The 20,255-nt window shown below is 42.0% G+C and overlaps 1 protein-coding gene across 1 annotated transcript; it reads left to right on the top strand.

Annotated features, from left to right (window-relative positions):
* The first annotated feature begins 208 nt into the window (after positions 1–208).
* map3k3 (mitogen-activated protein kinase kinase kinase 3) lies at positions 209–19,957 on the top strand. The gene is made up of 17 exons (XM_034712302.1): positions 209–1,520; positions 5,509–5,588; positions 6,116–6,237; positions 7,455–7,495; positions 7,920–8,019; positions 9,659–9,772; positions 10,081–10,201; positions 10,750–10,883; positions 11,172–11,245; positions 11,405–11,472; positions 11,790–11,885; positions 11,983–12,144; positions 12,551–12,699; positions 13,660–13,791; positions 14,627–14,756; positions 14,901–15,078; positions 16,640–19,957. The coding sequence occupies exons 2-17, from the start codon at positions 5,585–5,587 to the stop codon at positions 16,866–16,868; spliced, it is 1,854 nt and encodes a 617-aa protein (XP_034568193.1). The 5' UTR covers positions 209–1,520; positions 5,509–5,584; the 3' UTR covers positions 16,869–19,957.
* The last annotated feature ends 298 nt before the right edge of the window (positions 19,958–20,255 follow it).

The raw sequence follows: 20,255 nt of genomic DNA, 5'->3' as shown, positions 1-20,255 counted from the left end.
TACAGGCTAAAATAATATGAATAAATTAATCAAGTGAAGACAGATTAAATAAGATAAACATATCAAACATACAGAAGACAGGACAACAATAAAATATAAAGTAAATACACTTATGACCGATTTTCCGGACGTTCTGAAGGCAGCACGCTCTTACAGCTACGTCACTGTCGCCCCGCCCCTCTGGTAATTACGCGCGCGCTCCCGCGAACAGACTTCGACCAAGTAACAGCGCGTTCCCGCGGCAGCTCGGCGCAAATGAAGATAGTTTTTAGTAAACCCCTCAGGAATACAATCATGAAAACACAAACCAGTGGACGACGGAGATTCTGGATTCTGGAAGTCCTGGATCCGATGTTGGAGTCCAGTTTTCACGACTCTGTGGACGCGTAAAGAAGAGAGGTTCCGGTGGCGATATTTTCTCTGTCAGGAAGTTTGACGTTTTCAGCAGAAGATTATTTCACATTTTGTTTTGATTGGGGAAACTTTTCTATCAATTACTACAAAAAAGACGCACAAAACCTGTGTGCGTGTTTCCTTTCTTTATGCACGAGGACAGAGGACAGAGGACAGAGGAGATGTTGCAGGAATTATCCATTAAGTGTAAACATCCATGAAGTTTACACAACTTGTTTTAGTTTCACAGAAGTGTTTGATGCCTCTGTGAGGTTGTGTGTTAATGTGTTTAATATATGCATGCAAACATTACATTTAAAAGCAAGTCATTTCAAAACTGAAGCCTGAGCTCTATTTTTACGCACAGAATCAAAGCCCTTGTTTTTGTCCCACACCATGCAGTGATGGGCCTTTCTTTATTCCTTTATCTTTAATCCACATTCAAGCTGCAATGCGACGCAATCCCATGCAATTCACTCCCAGAAGTCAACTTATTTCTCTCCTGGAGTTTTTTTGGACTCCAACCTGGCAACACGGAGAAGGAAAATCTGCAAAGTTAGCAGGAAGAGAGACCATCAAATCACGGAAATCATCCGGTCCTTTCCTCTGGCGAGCTGATCCTCACAAATGGATTTCATAAAGGCCACACGCTTATTGTTACACCTTGTTCTGTAGATGTAACACAACTACGGGACACAGCAGCTCATCTCTGGAGCATTAAGAGAGAGGCTGATGTCGACTTTGTGCTCTGAAAATGTTTTGGAAATGTAAGTTTTTCAGAGACCTGAGGAAGTTTCACTGGAGCTCTGTGATGTTTTCTTTTCCATAGGAACATTAGCTCTGAAAGCAGACAGCTGTCTGATGTGACTGGATTTGTTTTTTGGGGAAGTATCCGTTTGTGCTCAAACTTTCCGTAGAGGAAGAGAGGACCCTGTTACCTGGGGGGTCATCCCCGCCATGGCGCCCCCACACTCTCACACACTCTCCCCGGTGTGTCGGGGGGACTGAGGGGACCGATGGACGTGACAGAATCCTGGACCCACTGCGTCATCTCTGCCGCGAGACACAGGTGACCTGCACGCGGGAGAAGCCTCGACTTGCCCTGACTGAGGTCGCCAAGGCAACAGGTAAGGGTTGCGGGTGGCGCACGTGACAGGAATGACAGGTATATCAAGAGAGCATTATGAGGAGCATTACGCTGCATTCAAGGGATCTGGGAAAATATGTCACCACTTAGTCTGAGTTTATAAATGAGGCTGTTACTGGAAATTATGCATCAAAAACAAAGAAAGCAAATTATTTTTTAGCATTTTATAATAATTATCAGTATAATTAGGATACTAAATTATCACATTATTATATTTAGTATCATTTGAATTATTATAATTATGAGGCTACCAAAACTCATGTCTACATTCCTGGTGATAAAAAAAGAAATGTATTTTTATCATTGTTTATCTATCAGTGGAGGAGTTAGAATTAGTTGACTACACTACAAAAATCTTAGAAAATATTTTGAATTTTAAAATCTATGACATCTTGAGACTGAGCTCTGTATACAAAGGGCATGACTTCTGTCTCATATGTGTGTTATGGCCCTGCTTTTATCCTCTAATCAACATTCAGTTCTCATATAAAGGATATGATAAAGAAAAACAGATGCAGCGGTTCATTTTAATCAAAGCATTGTTGCAGAGCTGCAAGAGTTATACTCAAGATGACGATTACTTTTTAGACCACCAATAAGAACCTTATATCAACTTAATAGTCACAAGTTGTCTAAAGAGTGTTGAGCTGTGCAACAAAGCATTGTTGCACAGCTGTAAGGAGGATATTTAAGATGATTATTGCTTATTAGACCACCATAAGAACCTTATATCAAGTTGATGATCACAAGCTGTCTGCAGCACAAGTCTTTTGTTCTTAAAATATGAGTACATGCAACAAAGAGTGTGGAAGCTTGATTCGTGTGGGTTTTTAGAAGGGTTATCAGAAATAAAACAGGTCCAGCATTAGGGAGTTGAAGAGTGAATAGTTTAGTTTTAATCATTTAAAAAACTGCTGAAAAATGGAAAGTTGCACAATTTTCTCAGCTGATAAGGACTGAGACAATGCCCAGTTTGACAGCTGTGTTTTTATTATTATTATAATATTATTATGCTACCAAAACTCAGGGCATCATTCCAGGTGATAAAAAAATAAACATATTTTTATTATTGTTTATCTCTCATTGGAGGAGATGGAATTAGTTGAAAACACTACAAACATTGTAGAAAATATGTTTGATTTTAAAATCTTTGACATCTTTAGAGCTCTGTTTGCAAAGGGCATGACTTCTGTCTCATGAACCCGCTTGACAATACCTTCAAATCACTGTACAGTTCTCATATAAAGGATATGATAAAGAAGAACAGATGCAGCATTGGTTCATTTTAATCAAAGCATTGTTGCACAGCTGTAAGGAGGATATTTAAGATGACGATTGCCTTTTAGACCACCAATAAGAACCTTAAATCAAGTAAAAAGTCAGAAGTTATCTGAAGAGTGTGGAGCTTTATTCGTGTGGGTTTTTAGAAGGGTTATCAGAAATAAAACAGGTCCAGCTTTAGGGAGTTGAAGAGTGAATAGTTTAGTTTTAATCATTTAAAAAACTGCTGAAAAATGGAAAGTTGCACAATTTTATCAGCTGATAAGGACTGAAACAAAGCCCAGTTTGACAGCTGTGTTTACTCACTACTGATGTAAAAAAAATCAAGCCTCAAATATTGTTACTCGCAGAATAATCATGCTTTTCAAAACACAGATTTTGCATTCATGACTAGATTGTTCATAAGCGTACCCTTTGTAATGTCATTTAAATGTATTTTGCTGCATTTAAGTGATAGAAAGGTTCTTTGAAATTGAAGCTAAAGCAAACGCTTGCATCTTGTTGAGATTGCAATATTCAAATGTGGTTGTTAATCTGATCCTGAAACACATGTGCACCTGAAACAGGAATGACATCGGGCCAAGGGGATTTTGCTGACGAGTCCTGAATCCAGATGCATCTCTGGCGAGAGACAGAGTAAGAGCTGTGGCTGGGAAAAACAGCCTCAGACTAAACACCTCTCAGAGCAGACAGAGTAGAGAGAGGGGGGGAGTCAAATCCATGTAAATCCTGCTAGTCCTGGAAATGTGATACAAGGAAAAATAAAGCGGGCACAGCTGACTGGACTGGTAGAGCTCAGACTCCCTCTCCAATGAATTCCCTGAATTCCGCCTTGGAGGTAATTGAAATCAGGAGGATTGAGAGAGAAGAGGGTTACTGTGAGAATGGACAGAGTTTTATGCTGTGTTGTTTCCTGAAGGAACTCTGTGCATTTTTCAGCAGCACCTTCACATCTTTTTTTAGAGGAAATTTCAAAGTTAGAGAGGGGAAACTTTCTCACAGTGTCCTGAAATGACCGCACAGCCATGCTTCTGATGGTGGAATCGCACACCTCATTAACTCTGTTATTCAGAATGTGAGAAAAAGCCATAAGCATGAAAGTTAGAAGGGTTACAGGATAAAAGTCCTTGGCACCCACTCCGTTGGCGGGTGAACACGAGAGCGGCAGAAGCTTGAAAGCAGCATGGCAACGCTCCACCGACCACATGCGGACATGCCAGGGATTCCTGTGGGTGATTATTACCCAGAAATCCACACAGCCAATGGGTTGCCTCAGGTGCCAATGGTGCCCGTTTTAAATACAGAAATAGTTCCTGAGTTTTTTCTTCTCAGGCGGCCTTCTGACTTTTCCAATCTGCCCTCAGGGAGACAGTTACAACCTCTCCTCTGTGCTCCATCCTGAGACACTGATCATCCTGATCCAGGGTTTTTACTCTGCGTGGTTTTTCCACACTTTACTGTAAATGAAACCGTTATTTCTCAAAGCTTACCTCACCACCAAATCAATGCAGCCGGAATGATTTGCTTCAGTGTAATCCTGGGATATGCTTGGTTTACAGTGGACTCTGCTCTTTATCTCTTTCTTCTTTGTGACTCATGAGAGCAGCCATGGGAAAGTACAGCTCTGAGAGCAGCCTGAGGGACTCATCGCATTTGTAGTGACAGAATATGGCTCCACATTGTACTGATATAGATAAAAGAAAACATATTACTAATGCAGGTTCTAACATTTATATTCACGATAGAGAATTTGGAGGCTCCTCCAGTTTAGTATCTGTGCCCAGACTTTGTATATGCAGCCTTTGTGAACATTCATACAGTCACAATGGGATGAAAATCAGCCCTCAGTGTCACAGCAGTCCCTTCAGCAATCATATACAACAATGATCCTTAACTTATGGATAAAAGAAGCCGGGTTAGTGCGTCCCTTTAACCAAATTATACCACCAGATTTCATCCATCATCTACTCTTATAGTGAATTAAGTTCAAGTTAAGGACCTCAAAGTCACCACAACACAAGAGTCTTTGTGTTCTCCCCCTCTGAATTAGTTTGAATACTTCGGTTTATTGGTACAAATTTAGGAAAACCCTCTCCATTGAAGGAAATTCCTGGGTTTATAACTCTGTTGACGCCTTTAGGGAGCCAGATAAAATTGCCCTGTTTCCATCAACAATGGAGTTTGAAAAAAAAAACAGCACAGAGGTAGGAGTTTCTGCTGCTCGTGCAATCAAACTTTTAAAGCTGTTGCTCTCTAAATGGCAGAAAAGTCCCCATAAAATCTTTGGCAGACTGATTGCTGCCAATGCAGCTTGAATTTCAGCCGTTTCCAATTGTCATTCCTTCTCATGGGCAAAACAGACAGCACACTTTCTCACACATGCACTGCACACTTTGCTTTTACTCTGAACTGGAGTCTGAGAAATCTGTAGGTCCGGGGCTCTGCAGGGTTATGTTACATTTCTGACATGCCTGCACGGAATTATGCAAGAGGACGGGTCTGTGCCGACTGAAAATAAGCTTTTCTGTTTGATGTCACATTAAAACCCTCAAAGATGTAATTGAATTATGGAGCAAATATAATGTGGATGCAGTCACGCCAGCCTTCAGGTTATGAACTCAAACAGTGCCGGCCTCAGTTCACTGTTCTTTGTCATAACTAATTGATCTGTGTTTTTATCACTGCAGGCTGCGGGCTGGTTGGCAAAGCAGAGTCAAGGTTCTGGGGACTGATTTGAAGCTCACGTACGCAAACATCGCCACAATGAGTAAGTCTTTCCAATGTCAGACGGTCATTTAGAGAGACTGATTTCCTCAAATCATGAGATAAAAACAGACACACACACACTCACACTGAACAGCATCCCTGAGGCCAGAGGCTGGACTCTGCTCAAGAGTCTGCTCCAGACACTGCCGGGTGAAACATTGGTTTTTGGCTCTATGGAGACGGGGGTCTGGTTTTGTCCGCTGCCCCGGTGCCGTATGATGTCTGTCCAAACTACACAAGGAGAATATTTTCTCTTCATGAGCTAGTTCAGCCGGAGCAGAGCTTGCCCTGAGATCAAACATGGGAATAGGCATATCAAAAACACTGCAATCCTTCTCTGGCTCTGACACCCCGACACAGGACCGTCTCCATATGGCTGCAGTTAAAGACCGCGGACTAATTACCTGCTCGCACCTTCAAGCGCAGAATTAATTGCAAGAGACTTTCTGTCATAGGAGTACACACAGCTCATTCATTTTCCAATCCACACACTAATTGTGTATTTCCCCTGCTCGTTATCCTCTCCAGATGAGAGGCAGGCTCTCCACTCCATAATGAAGGACCTGGTTGCCCTCCAGATGACGCGGCGCCAACCTCTGTCGACATACGACAGCGGCAAACCCAAGACACCAGCCCAGGCCAACAGACAGGTAGAGCATGAAGCCGATGGTGGAATGGACTTCTATTTATACGGCACTTTTCTATTCTACTTCTATCTCTTTTGCACATCAGGGTTCAGTGTCTTGTCCAGGAACTCTTTGGCTTTGGTGTGTGGCTGCAGGAGCAAACCACTAACCTGCAGATTGATAGATGATCCACTGAGCCTCAGCTGCGCCTGTAAAGATTTATCACCACCATTTAAATATTTCAAAGACTCCTCTAGAAGCAACAGCTTGTGTAAAGGTCTCCTAAGCCAGGATTGAAACACAGGAATACTAGAAATATTTCAGAGTAGCACAGGATAAAACCTTTGTTATCATCTGGGCTTTAAGCTGAAACATGCTGCACACATAATACACAGAAACATGTTTGATTTCTCTGAATACAAACACAGTGAATTAAGGTTACAATACCTGAATCATCTGCAGGAATATATCTTAAATAGTCCTCACTCTTAAGGAGGATAGACATGATCAGTGTATTTGTGCACAGCTGCATCTCTGTGGGAGACGATAGAACACACACACTGATTCAAAGTCATGCTCACTATGATCTGCAGTGAGTTTATAAGTCAGTGAGGATTAAATGCAGACAGAGTTAAGTTTCCTCCATGACTTCAGATTCCATAAAATACACATTTTAAACCACCGCTGTAATTAAGAATTGTGCAATCATCAGGTATCCCCATGCAGAGATATTCATGTTTCTTACTGTGTTTCCTCCAGCCCACACAGTTTGCTAATTTAACATAACTGCTGCTGGATTCCCAAGATAGCCACCCACCTCTACTCTGCATCTGAAATGCATTAAAGTGCACTGAGTTATTTTCAACTTCTTCTCTAAAAATATATTCTGCTTGTGTCGAGAAGTAGCCCTCAGCCCACCCACCTTCCTCGTCCACCACGGCTGCAGCCACAGATCAGAGTGAGAGTAAAAAGAGTTGTGTTTGCTTAAAGCCGGAGATTGTTCCCCTGGGATGGACAGACTGCACCATTTTCCCACCTCAGTCACTTACTTTGGACTTGGAAGGAGATTTTAAGTTATAATCTAGCATTACAAGCCAGTCTTTAACATTCATGATGACCGTTTGGACTAAACAAGCTTGAAGAAGATTGCTACATAGGATGCAATAGTTTGAATATAACAGTCTGTCTTTACTGTCCTCCTGTGTGCACTCTTTCACTCTCCTGTTTCCTCTCACTCCCAGGATGATGTCAGGATAAAGTTTGAGTTCTCAGGAGAGAGGAGGTGAGTGTGACTCTATCTTTTTTCCCCCTTTTCCCTCAAGGCAGTAACATGTATACATCCAGAGAAGGGAGCATGAACTCACACAGAGACGTAAACACTCTCACTCAAACACGCTGCTCTCGTCACATGTTACGGTTCATGAGAAAATGCACATCTCAGAGTGAAACACACACTCCGGCTCTTACTTCAGACTGGTATGTGAGCTGCAGAACTGAAAGGGGGGGAGAGGACTGTGGTTTGTCGGTGGTTGCCAGCACAGACCACAAGTATGCAAGGTGCACTTACAGGAATCTGCAAGAAAGAGAGCAGCCTGTGTTGGTTTTGTTGCACGTGTGCATGTTAGTCGGAAAGCAGTTTCCTTTGCAGCCGGGATACGTCTCTCATCTGTCCGTCCATGTGATTTCTTTACTTCTTTCTCATGTAGGATCTTAATGTTTGGACGGCCTGTGCAGTTTGAGGAAATCCAGCAGAAGGTCAAGAGTGTCTTTGGCCAGCAGCTCGACCTGAATTATATGAATAATGAGGTAAAACTGAGACTCTTCACATTTTCCCCTTTCATTACCAACACAGCAGAACGTCTGTCACTGAGAGGCTGTAGCTCAAGAGGGTTTTGTGTTTTTGCATGAAAAATTAAAAAGAATGAATGGATCAGCTGATTGTTGCATGCTCTAAACCAGGGGTCCCCAAACTTTTCAGCCAGCAACCCCCAAAATATTGGTGCCAAAGACTCGTGACCCCCACTGTCCCTCAAAGTGATTTAATGTGGCAGAGATTTAGCCTACCTCCATGAGCATGTATCTGTGTTTCCTGTGCCGTTATGAATTAACCTGCTGCTACTGATGCTTTTGATAATTAACTGTTCACTAACACTAAACTTAGGAGTCATCTGGCAACAAAAAAAGGCAGAAAACTCATTACATTTTCTATTTTCAAGGTTTTATTTCAAGGTTAGCTACTGTTTTTGTGGATATTTTTTACTATAATGGGTAAACTTTACTATTTTTTGATAACTTTTGACATTCAACTTTTTTTTATTGCATTTTTCAGTATTTCTTTGTTCACCACAACTTAACAAATTATATATAAGTAATAGAAAACCAACAAAGAGAAGAAAAAATAAATAAATACAAAAAATACAAAATAATAATTATAATGAAGAAATAATAGTAATTAGCAGTTCAAACAAAAAGAAAGATAAACATGAGAAAACAAGGTTAATAACCAAATAATAATAAAAATAATAATAATAATAATAATAATAATAATAGTAATAATAAATATTTTTAGATAACTTAAAAAGAAAAAACATTCTGGAAGAAATCTCACGACCCCCGATTTGTGTCTCGTTACCCCCCAGGGGGTCCCGACCCACACTTTGAGAACCCCTGCTCTAAACGCATATCTAAATATTTCTACATTCATTATGTTTTTATTTGTGTCTGTTTTTCTGTAGATTTCACTTTATCTGAAAGAAAGTCTTCATTGGACAGAATAGGGATGGGACAGTATAAATATGTCAACATATCATCATCCTGATTAGTTTGATACAGTCATTGTATTGACTCACTGTGTCACTACTTTATGACTCTTTGTGGTGACGCCAATGACATTAATCCTGCGGTCACACAGAAATCATGATCCTTGACTATATGAGTGTCTTGCACTTTATCAAATATTGCAGAATCAGGGGCGCTGGTGGTCTAGCGGTCTAAGCGACCCACATACAGAGGGTATAGTCCTCGTCGAAGAGGTCGCTGGTTCGACTCCCAGCCGCAACCATTTGCTGCATGTCTTCCCCCGCTCTCTACTCCCCACATTTCCTGTCTCTCTTCAACTGTACTATCAATAAAGGCAAAAAGCCCAAAAATATAACTTAAAAACAAATAAATAAATAATAATAATAATAAAAAATATTGCAGAATTACTGTATAACGATACTATAATTTATGTGGCAACGTATTGGGTATCATATTGTATCCTATGGTATGGAATCAGGAGTTCCCCTGTGATGTTTTACCCCTTTTCTATAAATAATTACACAAACTATTCCTTTAATATGAGCATGTAGTACGTTTATGTCTGTATTTTATTCATGCTTGTGTTTCTTGTTATGAGTGACTGCATATATTTGATTATTGTGTGTGTTTGTCTGCATCCTGGTAGTTATCCATCCCTCTGCGAGATCAGGATGACCTGGACAAAGCAATCGACCTGCTCGACCGAAGCTCCAACATGAAGAGCATCAGGATCCTGCTGCTCACACAGGAGCACAGCAATGTGAGTCACACACACACACACACACACACACACACACACACACACACACACACACACACACACACACACACACACACACACACACACACACACACACACACACACACACACACAGAGACACACACACACACACACACACGCTGGGCATGAATTTACAGCACAGTCTTGCACCACTGTCTGTTCACCACGGAGCGATGTTGTAAAAAGGACAGATTTCTTCATCACATTTGCATAACACTGAGAGGCTTGTTGACATGAAGAGATTGTTCAGTCATGTGCTGTGTTCTCCTCTCCTCTGTACACAACAGGCCTCCTCCCCCTCCCATCATGTGCCATGTAAGCAGGTGAGGATTAAGCCTTCCCAGTCCACTGGAGACGTCAGCACGGTGTACCAGTCCGCTGAACCCAGGGGGCGCCACCTATCAACGGGTACTTATCTGTCTTTAAAGTCTGTCTCTCACTTTAAGATTGTTCCCATTCTGACTCACAGGAGGAAATGTAGACACTTTATTTTCCTCAGAAGTCTGAGCGTTTTGTAAATGTGCAGTTAAAGGGTAGCTGTGTTATGTAACTTCTTTTTTAACTACCTGGATTTCCCTGTCTGTCGCCTTCTCACTCGCTTGCTCTGTGGCTGTTCCTTCTTCGGCTTCCCCTTTTAGCAATGGGTCCTCTTCCTTTTCCTGTTCACCATCACTAGACGATGCCTGCTGGAAAGCAGCCAATCAGATTACAGAATGCTATTAGTGTGGTGGATAAGTGGCCTGGTTTAGGATTTTTGTCCTCTGAAGGAGGGGGGTTGAGTGGCTGCAGGAGGGCTGTAAGGCTGGACTCTGACAGCTCAAGCCCTTTAATGCTAAAACAGGCTAAGTGGTCCAAAAACAAACCCAGTAGTCCTCCGGCCTGTTTAGTCCAGATAAGTTCTTTATTTTCATACATTCAATGTTTCCTTTATACTCATAACTTCTGTGTCATCCCAGGTTCTCAGAACACGGGTAGAAGTTCGCCGCCTCCTGGGTATGTGCCTGAACGCCAGCAGAGGATTGCCCGCCAAGGTTCCTACACCAGCATCAACAGTGAGGGGGAGTTCATCCCTGAGACCAGTGATCAGTGTGTGAGTTCCTAATCCAGCATAAAATTCAGATTTAACATGGTGCGTCTATATAACCTGACAAGATCTGATCACATAAACAGATCTTGAATCATGACCTTCTGGTATTTCAGGATTTTTATGCTCACTAATATGATTGTATCTTGGCTGGTTCTCAGTGATATGGGGCACAGTTTCAGGAAGTAGAGACACCACAGTGTTATTCTCTTCCAAAACTTCCCTGACAGTGTTGTAGAAATAGGAAATCCTGGATCCCTTCTGTCAAAATATTCAAATGTATTTTTCCTTCAGGTGCTGGATCCCTGGAGCAGTGCAGAGAACTCTGTCTCTGGAAGCTGTCAGTCTCTGGACAGCAACTCCGACAGGTGAGGAGCAAATTATCTGCTTTTCTTAACCAGTAACTCACAAGTGATCAGATCATTTTCATTCAACATTTGTTTATTTATAGCTGGTGTTCACAACATTAGAAGTATGACCTGTGCTATGGAGGCCCACAAAGTCCAACAACTGTCTTCTTTCCACAGCCCGTCTCTGAGGAAGTCCCGCATGCACCGAGCCAAGAGTTACCCTGATAACCGTCAGGACTGCTCAGGTAAGAGTTGCTCCTTTGCCACTTAAAATGCACAGTCACCACCCAGGTACATACTGCTTTAAAGCAGCACAGTCACATCTTATGGAATAAAGCACGTTCAGACTCATGCTCAATCTTAAAGGCTCCATGGCTGCAAGTTAAGATCCATGTTTACGCCAAAGACTTGTCCTCTTCCTTTAAAAGCAACGTAAATTTACCTCAATGAATACATCTCATCTCAATTATTCATATATTTTTTATTCGTATAAGCGAGGGAAGTAGTATAGAAGGTCATTTGAATGAACTGTGGTTGGACAATCTTTGACTTTTGCTTCCAGACCGGGAGAATCACGTGTATGACCGGGTAGCAGGGAAAGGAGGCACCTACCCTCGAAGGTACCACGTCTCCCTGCATCACAAGGACCACAGTGAAGGTGAGGGTCTGAATCCTCTGCCTGCTTTCTTTTAGATTTTAACCTTTTCTTTAATTCATACTGTTCTGACTCCTCATGTGTTTCCTGTGTCCTTAAGGCCGTCGGACATTCCCGCGGATCCGTCGCCCTCAGGGGAATCTATTCACTCTGGTTCCCTCGCGAAGGTCGCTCAACGGCAGCGAGGAGAGTCTGGGCAGCTGGCAGCTTGTTGACGCTCAGGGCCGACTCCGACTTCAGGATCGATCTGTCGCACACAAATGTGAGTCGCAAGAAAATATACTTCACTTCTGAGGTTGATGTGAATTCTCAAAAGATCAAATCATAACACGCTGAAGGGTTGAGGGAAGCGGAGGAAAGTCCTTAAATTAGTGGAGTTTAAATCTTAAAATGGATTTGTATGTGAACAAATAAACTTCATCACATGATTCACAAAAATATGTAATAAATTGAAGTTGAAGGAACCCTTTGACAACTTGAAGCACGCTTTGCTTTCTTACTTGTGCGTCTGATACAGAGAAAGCTCTGTTCAGCCCCGTTTACTGCAGACTCTGGCAGCCGAGGAGAAACTTGTTGTCTGTGAGCAAATTTAAGGGGAAAACAAAGCTCTCTCTTTTCTGTGGCGTGTAAAAAGAGACCAATAACTAAGCGCATTTCTTTCTTCTCAGCGCCCAGTGCTCCGATGACATGGCGGAGGGGGAAGCTGCTGGGCCAGGGAGCGTTTGGTCGGGTGTACCTGTGTTATGATGTGGACACTGGGAGGGAACTGGCTGCCAAGCAGGTCCAGTTTGATCCTGAGAGTCCTGACACCAGCAAGGTAAGACCCCAGACATGTAAAGATCACTTCTCCGTGCCTTTTCTTACACTTTCACTACATCTGGTTAGACATTAGACATCCAGCTACTTTTAGGAAATTACATCATTCGAGTCTATTGTCAAATATTAAACTTTCATGTGATGTTTAACGAATCATGATTCAGCCAAGAATGACCTCATGATATGAGCTGTTGAGGTCATTATACTGACATGAAGGTGGTTAGTTGAGAATAAACTGTTCCTGTTGTTAAAAACTAATCTGCCTCAGACTTCTTTGGCTGTGAGTTAAACCACAGAAGATTTATTTCATCTGCTGACACAGAAACACAACAAAGAGTTTGCAGAGGGATGAATAATTCAATATGATAAAGGAATAAAACGCACCTCACAGGGTTTCTTCCTCCCCTTCCCCCCGACTTGAACCCATTCAGATGTCTTTCCTACCCTCCACTGAAAACATGCTCGGTCACTTCCTGTTTCTTAAAGGAGCTGAGTGTTGTTGGGAGACGCTGTGGTGTCGGGGAGGGGTGAGGAGTCGGCTCTGCCTTGGCCTCCCGTCACCCCTTCACATACCCTCCCCCAGCTCACAGCAGATCTGCATTAGTTGTTTTCTTATTATCCCACCATATTGGGGACTAAGCCTCTCTCTGAAGTAAACAGATACTTCTTCTAGTTTTAGCTTCATCTACTCTGCTTCAGGTTTTACTTTCAGCCGACTCCACACACCGTCCTAAATCACTGTTTGTCGTCTGTGTTTATGATTCAATTGTTTGTCATCAGCAGTAACAGATAGCACCGAGCCAGTGTGGCTGCGCGGTGACAGAGGAATGTTTGCAAATGAAGACAGTAAATCAGCAGTGATGCATTGTTCCACTTCTCTGACCACTTCTCTGTTTCACGGTTTGGCGATCATTTGGATCTTCAGTGTGTAATTTCCCAACCACTTATTGTTTTCACGCAGGAGGTCAGCGCTCTGGAGTGTGAAATCCAGCTGCTGAAAAATCTGCATCACGAGCGCATTGTTCAGTATTACGGCTGTCTGAGGGACCACAATGAGAAGACCCTCACTATCTTCATGGAGTACATGCCGGGGGTGAGTCTGAGTATCTTGAACATCACACTTCCAAACAGGACTTAAGAGGATGGTTGTTTTCTTAAACCTAAAACCCAGAATTTGATCTCACAACGTCACACTTTGAGTTCACTCTTCTGAATTTAAAATCACTGTTTGATGAGGGCAGCTTTACTTTACTTCAAAGTCAGGTAGTAAGCCAGTCACAAAAGACAAAAGACAGAAAGCAGTTGATCAAGCTTCCTCTTTTACACCTGAAATTAAATCCAGTGTTTATAAAATGAAATACTTCTAGCTCTCTAAATTGTGGGAACTTTTCCAGGAAACTTTTAAGGAACTCAGAGAGGAAGTTGTGAGGCATATATCCTGACAAATTCAACCTGCACTTTTTGGAATCAGCTTCAAGTCCACTAGTTTTTGTCAAGTCCATAAAAACATGATCAAAGAGCAAATCAGCTGTTTATTTTCTATATTTCTTGTATTTTTATATCCGTGCAACTCTGCAAGATTGTCCAATATCACATGCCCCACTCCAGGCAGTTTACTGAAAAGCATTGCAACCAGATAACATATTTAATAGTATTATTTCCCATATGTCTGCAGGGCTGCAGATGTTGTAATGTGGCAAACAATAATCATTTCAAGCGAACTTCACTCCCACATTTTCCTTCAGATTTAAATTCTTTCGTTTTTGGGACCATTCGTTCAAAAAGAAAGACATCTTTCAAGTGCTAGATTCAAGCCTGGCTCCTTTATTCCTTCTCTCCCTCTCTCAGGCTTTCAGTGATGAGATGGATTCAATGTGTTTGCAGTCTGTGTGTTGTCTTGAAGCTGTGGTGCTCTCTCTCTCTGTCAGGGTTCAGTCAAAGACCAGCTAAAGGCCTATGGTGCGCTGACAGAAAATGTGACCCGGAAATACACCAGACAGATCCTGGAGGGCATGTCCTACCTGCACAGCAACATGATCGTACACAGGGACATCAAAGGTAGTCCTGCAGAGTCTCATTGTCTGTTTTGACACTGGTTAAATATTCAGACATGGACATGTGGGTGTTTGTGTTTGGTAACATGTGGCAGCTGAACGGTGAGATAATATATTTACATGTTCCTTGTTCTCTCTGCTGATCAAGGTGCCAACATCCTGAGGGATTCAGAGGGCAATGTGAAGCTCGGAGATTTTGGTGCCAGCAAGCGGCTGCAGACCATCTGCATGTCTGGTACCGGCATCCGCTCAGTGACCGGCACCCCCTACTGGATGAGCCCGGAGGTGATCAGTGGAGAGGGCTACGGCAGAAAGGCCGACGTCTGGTAAGAGCTGGAGACACATACAGCTGTGTAGTGGGATTCTAGCGTATGAAGGAAGTGTGTTGAGTGTAGATGTCATGCCTTAACTTAGTCACAGTTAGTAAAGGTGGCTTTTAAACTGAAGGAAGAGCAGGAGAGGAGCGACTAGGATTTATTCCAGCATGAATTATAGCATGATATTTCCAGAAAATGTGCGATGATGATATACACTACCAGTCAAAACGTTCTCATTCAATAGTTTTTATTTATTTTAATTATTTTCAACATTGTAGATTAATACTGAAGACATCAAACATATGAAATAATCTGGTTTTACAATAATCTGGATTACAACAGTAGTCAAACAGAGCTATCCATTGTGTGCTAACCCTACCTCTGAACAACACAACTGATGGTCTCAAACACATTAAGAAGGCAAGGCATTCTACAAATGAACTCTTGACAAGGCTCATGTTCATTAGAAACCATTCCAGGAGACCACTTCATGAAGCAGACTGAGAGAATACCAAGAGTGTGCAAAGCTGTCATGAAGGAAAAAGGGGGCTACTTTACAGAATCTGAAATATAAAACATATTCTGCTTTATTTAACACTTTTTTGTGAATTAAATAATTCCATATATGTTCTTTTGTAGTTCTGATGTCTTCAGTATTAATCTACAGTGTTTCAAATAATTAAAATAAGTACAAACCCTTGAATGAGAAGGTGTTTCCAAACTTTTGACTGGTAGTGTAGATGGAGGTAGTTTTGATATTTTTGCATTAACATTTTGTCCACCTGCCACTGTGGCTTGTTGATTCCAAAACAGACCATCTGCTCATTATTTTTAACCAACAACAAAAGCATTATGCACCTGAAATGATGCACATAATGTTCTAACATGTATAATATGAATGGTTATTATTGTAACTCATGATTCTTTGTGTGATTGAGAAGTAAATTACTGTAAAAACAACATGCACACACACAAATGCAGACATTGTGGCTTTTTGACCAGTGAGGAACAAGCACCACTTTGATGGAAATGACAGAAACCTGCATGCAAGTCTGTTTTTTAATGATTAATAAAGTATGTCGTTGTAAAATAATGTAGTTTAAAGGAGGGAAAAACATGTCTGTGACTTCAATCCACAAGTTTATGAGCGGGTAGAGTCAGAAGCCAAGCCAGGGGCAGACGGGATGAGACGTGCAGAACTTCTGAATATATTTAAAAGCCTGCTGTGTGTGTCACTAAGTTTCTACTACGCTCCCCACACACAGCAGAAAATATTCCCTTATGCAACCTGAGTGAGTGCTGCCCTTCAAGGGGAGTGATGTGATTGGCTGTAGGCCAGTCAGACAGGTCGTAACAGAGGTTGGTATGTTCCAAATTCTCGGCCCAAGCTGGAGGGGGGGGTTACGCTCCGAGGAGGGCTTGTACCTCCCAGACAGGTGGAGGAGGTCCTGCAGAGTTTACACTCTAAACATTCCTTTAGCGCTGTAGTGTGGAGCAGCTGGGACATAATGTGAGGTATTTGTTTTAGCTTGTCATGTGACTTAAAGAAAACACATCTTGTTTGTTGCAGGAGCCTCGGCTGTACGGTGGTGGAGATGCTGACAGAAAAGCCGCCATGGGCCGAGTTTGAGGCGATGGCGGCTATATTCAAGATTGCCACCCAGCCCACCAACCCCCTTTTGCCCTCACACACATCGGACCAGGCTCGGGACTTCATCGGCTGTATCTTTGTGGAAGCCAAACACAGGCCCAGTGCTGAGGAGCTGCTCAGACATCCCTTCTCTCAGATTCTGTGCTGACTGACCTGCCTGGTTTCTGAACTTCACCCACAGAGTCTCACAGGAGCCTCAGCAGTATCTGTAGCTTTCTCTGAAACACTTCCACGGCAGGGATGTGGACATGGCGCTCGTCAGGAGGCTGATCAAACTTCTGCAACCGTTCAGATGCTTCAAGGAAATTCAGTCTCCTTTAGCACAGATCCAAAGATCAAATGCCTTCAAAACCAGAAACCAATGCCAGTACATGCTCTCACCAACAGAGGGAAACAAAACACAGACAAAGCGTCTGCTCGGCTGCTGATCCCTCTCAGATACACACACACACACACACACACACAAACACACACACACACATCCATATGATGCCCTCCAAAGGCAGCATCATTCACGCACCAGTTGTGTCTTTATAAATGATCCTCTCCAGTGTTTACATTCACTTGTAGGGCTCTGATACCAGGAAGCCCTTTAAGTGTTTGACATTTAAACATTTAGCTGAGCACAGTTTTAAAGCTACAGCAGGCCTAAAGCTCCACTTTGCCCGGTTGATGTAAAGCAGTGTTAATTTAACAGGATTGTCCTCTTTTTTTTCATTTTGGGTCCGTCAAAGAAACGCCACCCTTAAACTCCATTAAAGCATAGAAGTGATGTCACATGTGTAAAGAAGCTACACTGGAGCGTAACAGAGGAACAAGGGGCGGTCTTGCAGTGTGCAGAGGCTGCAGCCCTCATCGCAGCGGTCGCAGGTTCGACTCCTGGCCATGACCCTTTGCTGCATATATCATCCCCAAATCTCTGCATCCCACATCTCCTCTCCCTCTCTCCATCCCTATCTGATAAATGCAAAACATCCTAAAACAAAAAGAACAATACTGAGCTTTCGAACAAACAGACTAGGACACTTTTATTTTAATTAATAATAGAGAAATACAGAACGTCCTCCCCTGAAAGCTCTCCTTACAGACCATGATGCACTGCAGCTCCTGATTCCAGTTGTGTTTCTTTATGTATTACGATGACAGTCAAGTCAAAGCATCAGAGAAGTATTAACACAGAGAGCATTAAGCAACTTAAACAGCTGTTCTGAAGGTATTTTTTAAAACTTTGCAAACAATCTGACTCAAAATACTGTAACATATTTTGATAAAACACCTTTTGTCAAGTTTCAGCTGTAGATCAGTCGATCAAAAACTATGATAAAGCAAAGACTACTATGATTTTAAGCTGCCGTCTTTGCTCTATTTAAGAAAATAGCTTGATTAAGGTAACTTTATGCTGTTTTTTCAGACAAAGCACAGCTCTAATATTCCAAAAAGAGCTCGGACATACTGGTAGGTCAGTTCGAGTTACCTGCATAAAGGAACATTCACTTCTAGTCAGTGGCGTGTCCAGAGACCCTAGGGGCCACCCCAAAATCCTAAGCTATGATTGGCTGTTTGCGTTGTCAGAGGTGGGGTTTCTGTTAAAATCTATAATTTGGGATGAGTTAAAAGTCTGACAGTAGATTTCTTTATTAGTGCCCTCAAATGTGACTTTGAAAAAACATCTTTTGTAAGTCCTTAAAGAATCAAGCTCAGAAGATTTAGGCCACCCCTGCCGATGAGAGAGCCTCAGTTGGGCCACCCCGGTCAAAAAGTTCTGGACACGCCCCTGCTTCTAGTAAAGAAAATCTTGTCTTTTGGAGATGCTCTCATTGCAGCTGTTGAACTACCTTACTGGTTTCTCTGAAAGGCAGAGTGGGAAGGATTTGTTGGTTGCTGTTTGTAAACTTATCATTTCAATTTGGCTCCTCCAGCCCGACTTAGCTTAAGTCTAGGAATTGAAACAAATGAATCTGTTCATTTGAGGTATGAGTTTGATGTGTGACTCTTCATGAGGCTTCTAAACACACATCACCCGGTCTTGTTCTATCCGTCTCAGTGTGACGTATCCCTCCAGCAGCCTGCGTCCTCTTGAAGGTGTTAAAGGTGTTCTCAGTGTACAAAGTGCCAAAAAGGAGCAGGACATATGCTCTGCGGTGGAATTGGTATTATTTCATGTGTGTTCAAAATCCAAACTAAAGGCCTCACTTTAGGGAAGGTCTTATTTTCAAGTGTGTCCGGACCAAACATCCCTGACTGAGAAGCCTTTAGCTCGAGGAACCATTTTTTAAAATCAGATGCACTTTTATGTAAAATGAATGTTGTGGAGTTTTTGTTCTCTTGACCAAATTTGATTATATTTTTTACTTCAAATGTGAAAATTGTTTAATTTCTATTTATGTCCCCGTGTCCATCCCAGTCGGATTTTTATAAGCAAATATATATGTATGAATATATTTTTTATATTTAGACTGTGTCAGAATTGAATGATACTCTCGGGATTATGTGTAGTTAAAGTAAATCATTAAAAGCAGCTGGTTTTGCAGACGTAACAGAATATGGGTTTATAAATGAAAGATGGGTGGAAAGCAGACTCTGGCTGCCCGGTTCTCGATCCAGCTCCAAAACCCTTTCAGTACATTCAGACGACAGTGTTACCTGACAGGTTGAGGAAACTCTGCATCATTATCACGTCTTTAAAAACGCATGTAAAGGTTAAATTTACAGAAGTATGTGCTGGGGAAAACGTTTGTGTGTTCTCTGTTTTTGCAGAGTAATTAAAGGATGTATGCGAGCCAAAGACGAGCAGGATCAAAGCCAGTGCTGGACTTCAGAGTCTGCTTTCCAGCCTAGATGACGACTTTGTTTATCCCAGGGTTCAGACAACAAGTCCGGTGTTGAATAATATTCTTGGCAAAGTGCTTCCTGCTGTCTCAAAGCTAAAATGAGACCTCTCTGTGTGGCTGCTAAAAGCTAAAGGCAGCAAGAATATGTTGCAATAATTAATTTTAAAGGAAGAGAAGAAGAACCCTGTGGTAAGCAAATGAATATAAACTAGTGGTTTAGAGATCTATATATGTAAAAGTATGAGTATGTATCATGACGAGACTTGCAGTGCAAAGTCTGATGTATCAAATTTATTCTACAGCAGAAAAGAGTAGTATGTTTAAAGACAGTGTTTATATATACGTATATATGTTGTATACTGTATATATGTCATGCCCTCCTTCAAAATAAAAGACTTGTTTTTATAAATGTTTTCAGACGGAGGCTTGTTGAAACTCATGAGGCCAGAAAAATGAGCAGACACAGGAGACAGAGCTCATTGTTGGCAGTGCTCGGTGGATGCACTTGTTTTTTCTCTCTCCCTCTCTCTCTCTTCCTCTCTGCCTCATTGTGTTTATTCCTCTATTTTAGTTCTTTTTTCTCATCTCATGAGCTAAAACAGGAGACAGACACAGGAGGGACAGATTTCTACAACAGTGTCTTGCTGTGAGATGGGAAAACAGATTGATTGAACAAAGGGTCTTTTTCATGACTTGGCGAGACA

This window comes from Notolabrus celidotus, chromosome 20 (genome assembly GCF_009762535.1).
Source record: "Notolabrus celidotus isolate fNotCel1 chromosome 20, fNotCel1.pri, whole genome shotgun sequence".
Taxonomy (NCBI): domain Eukaryota; kingdom Metazoa; phylum Chordata; class Actinopteri; order Labriformes; family Labridae; genus Notolabrus; species Notolabrus celidotus.
The sequence above is the reverse complement of the archived record's forward strand: the minus strand, read 5'-3'. Positions and strand labels throughout refer to the sequence as shown.

What these genes read in the sequence shown, in the direction of transcription:
- map3k3 (XM_034712302.1), top strand. An exon ending in TCGATCTGTCGCACACAAAT is followed by an intron (nt 12,145 to 12,550) that starts GTGAGTCGCAAG and finishes CTTTCTTCTCAG; the next exon opens with CGCCCAGTGCTCCGATGACA. An exon ending in GGCAGAAAGGCCGACGTCTG is followed by an intron (nt 15,079 to 16,639) that starts GTAAGAGCTGGA and finishes TGTTTGTTGCAG; the next exon opens with GAGCCTCGGCTGTACGGTGG.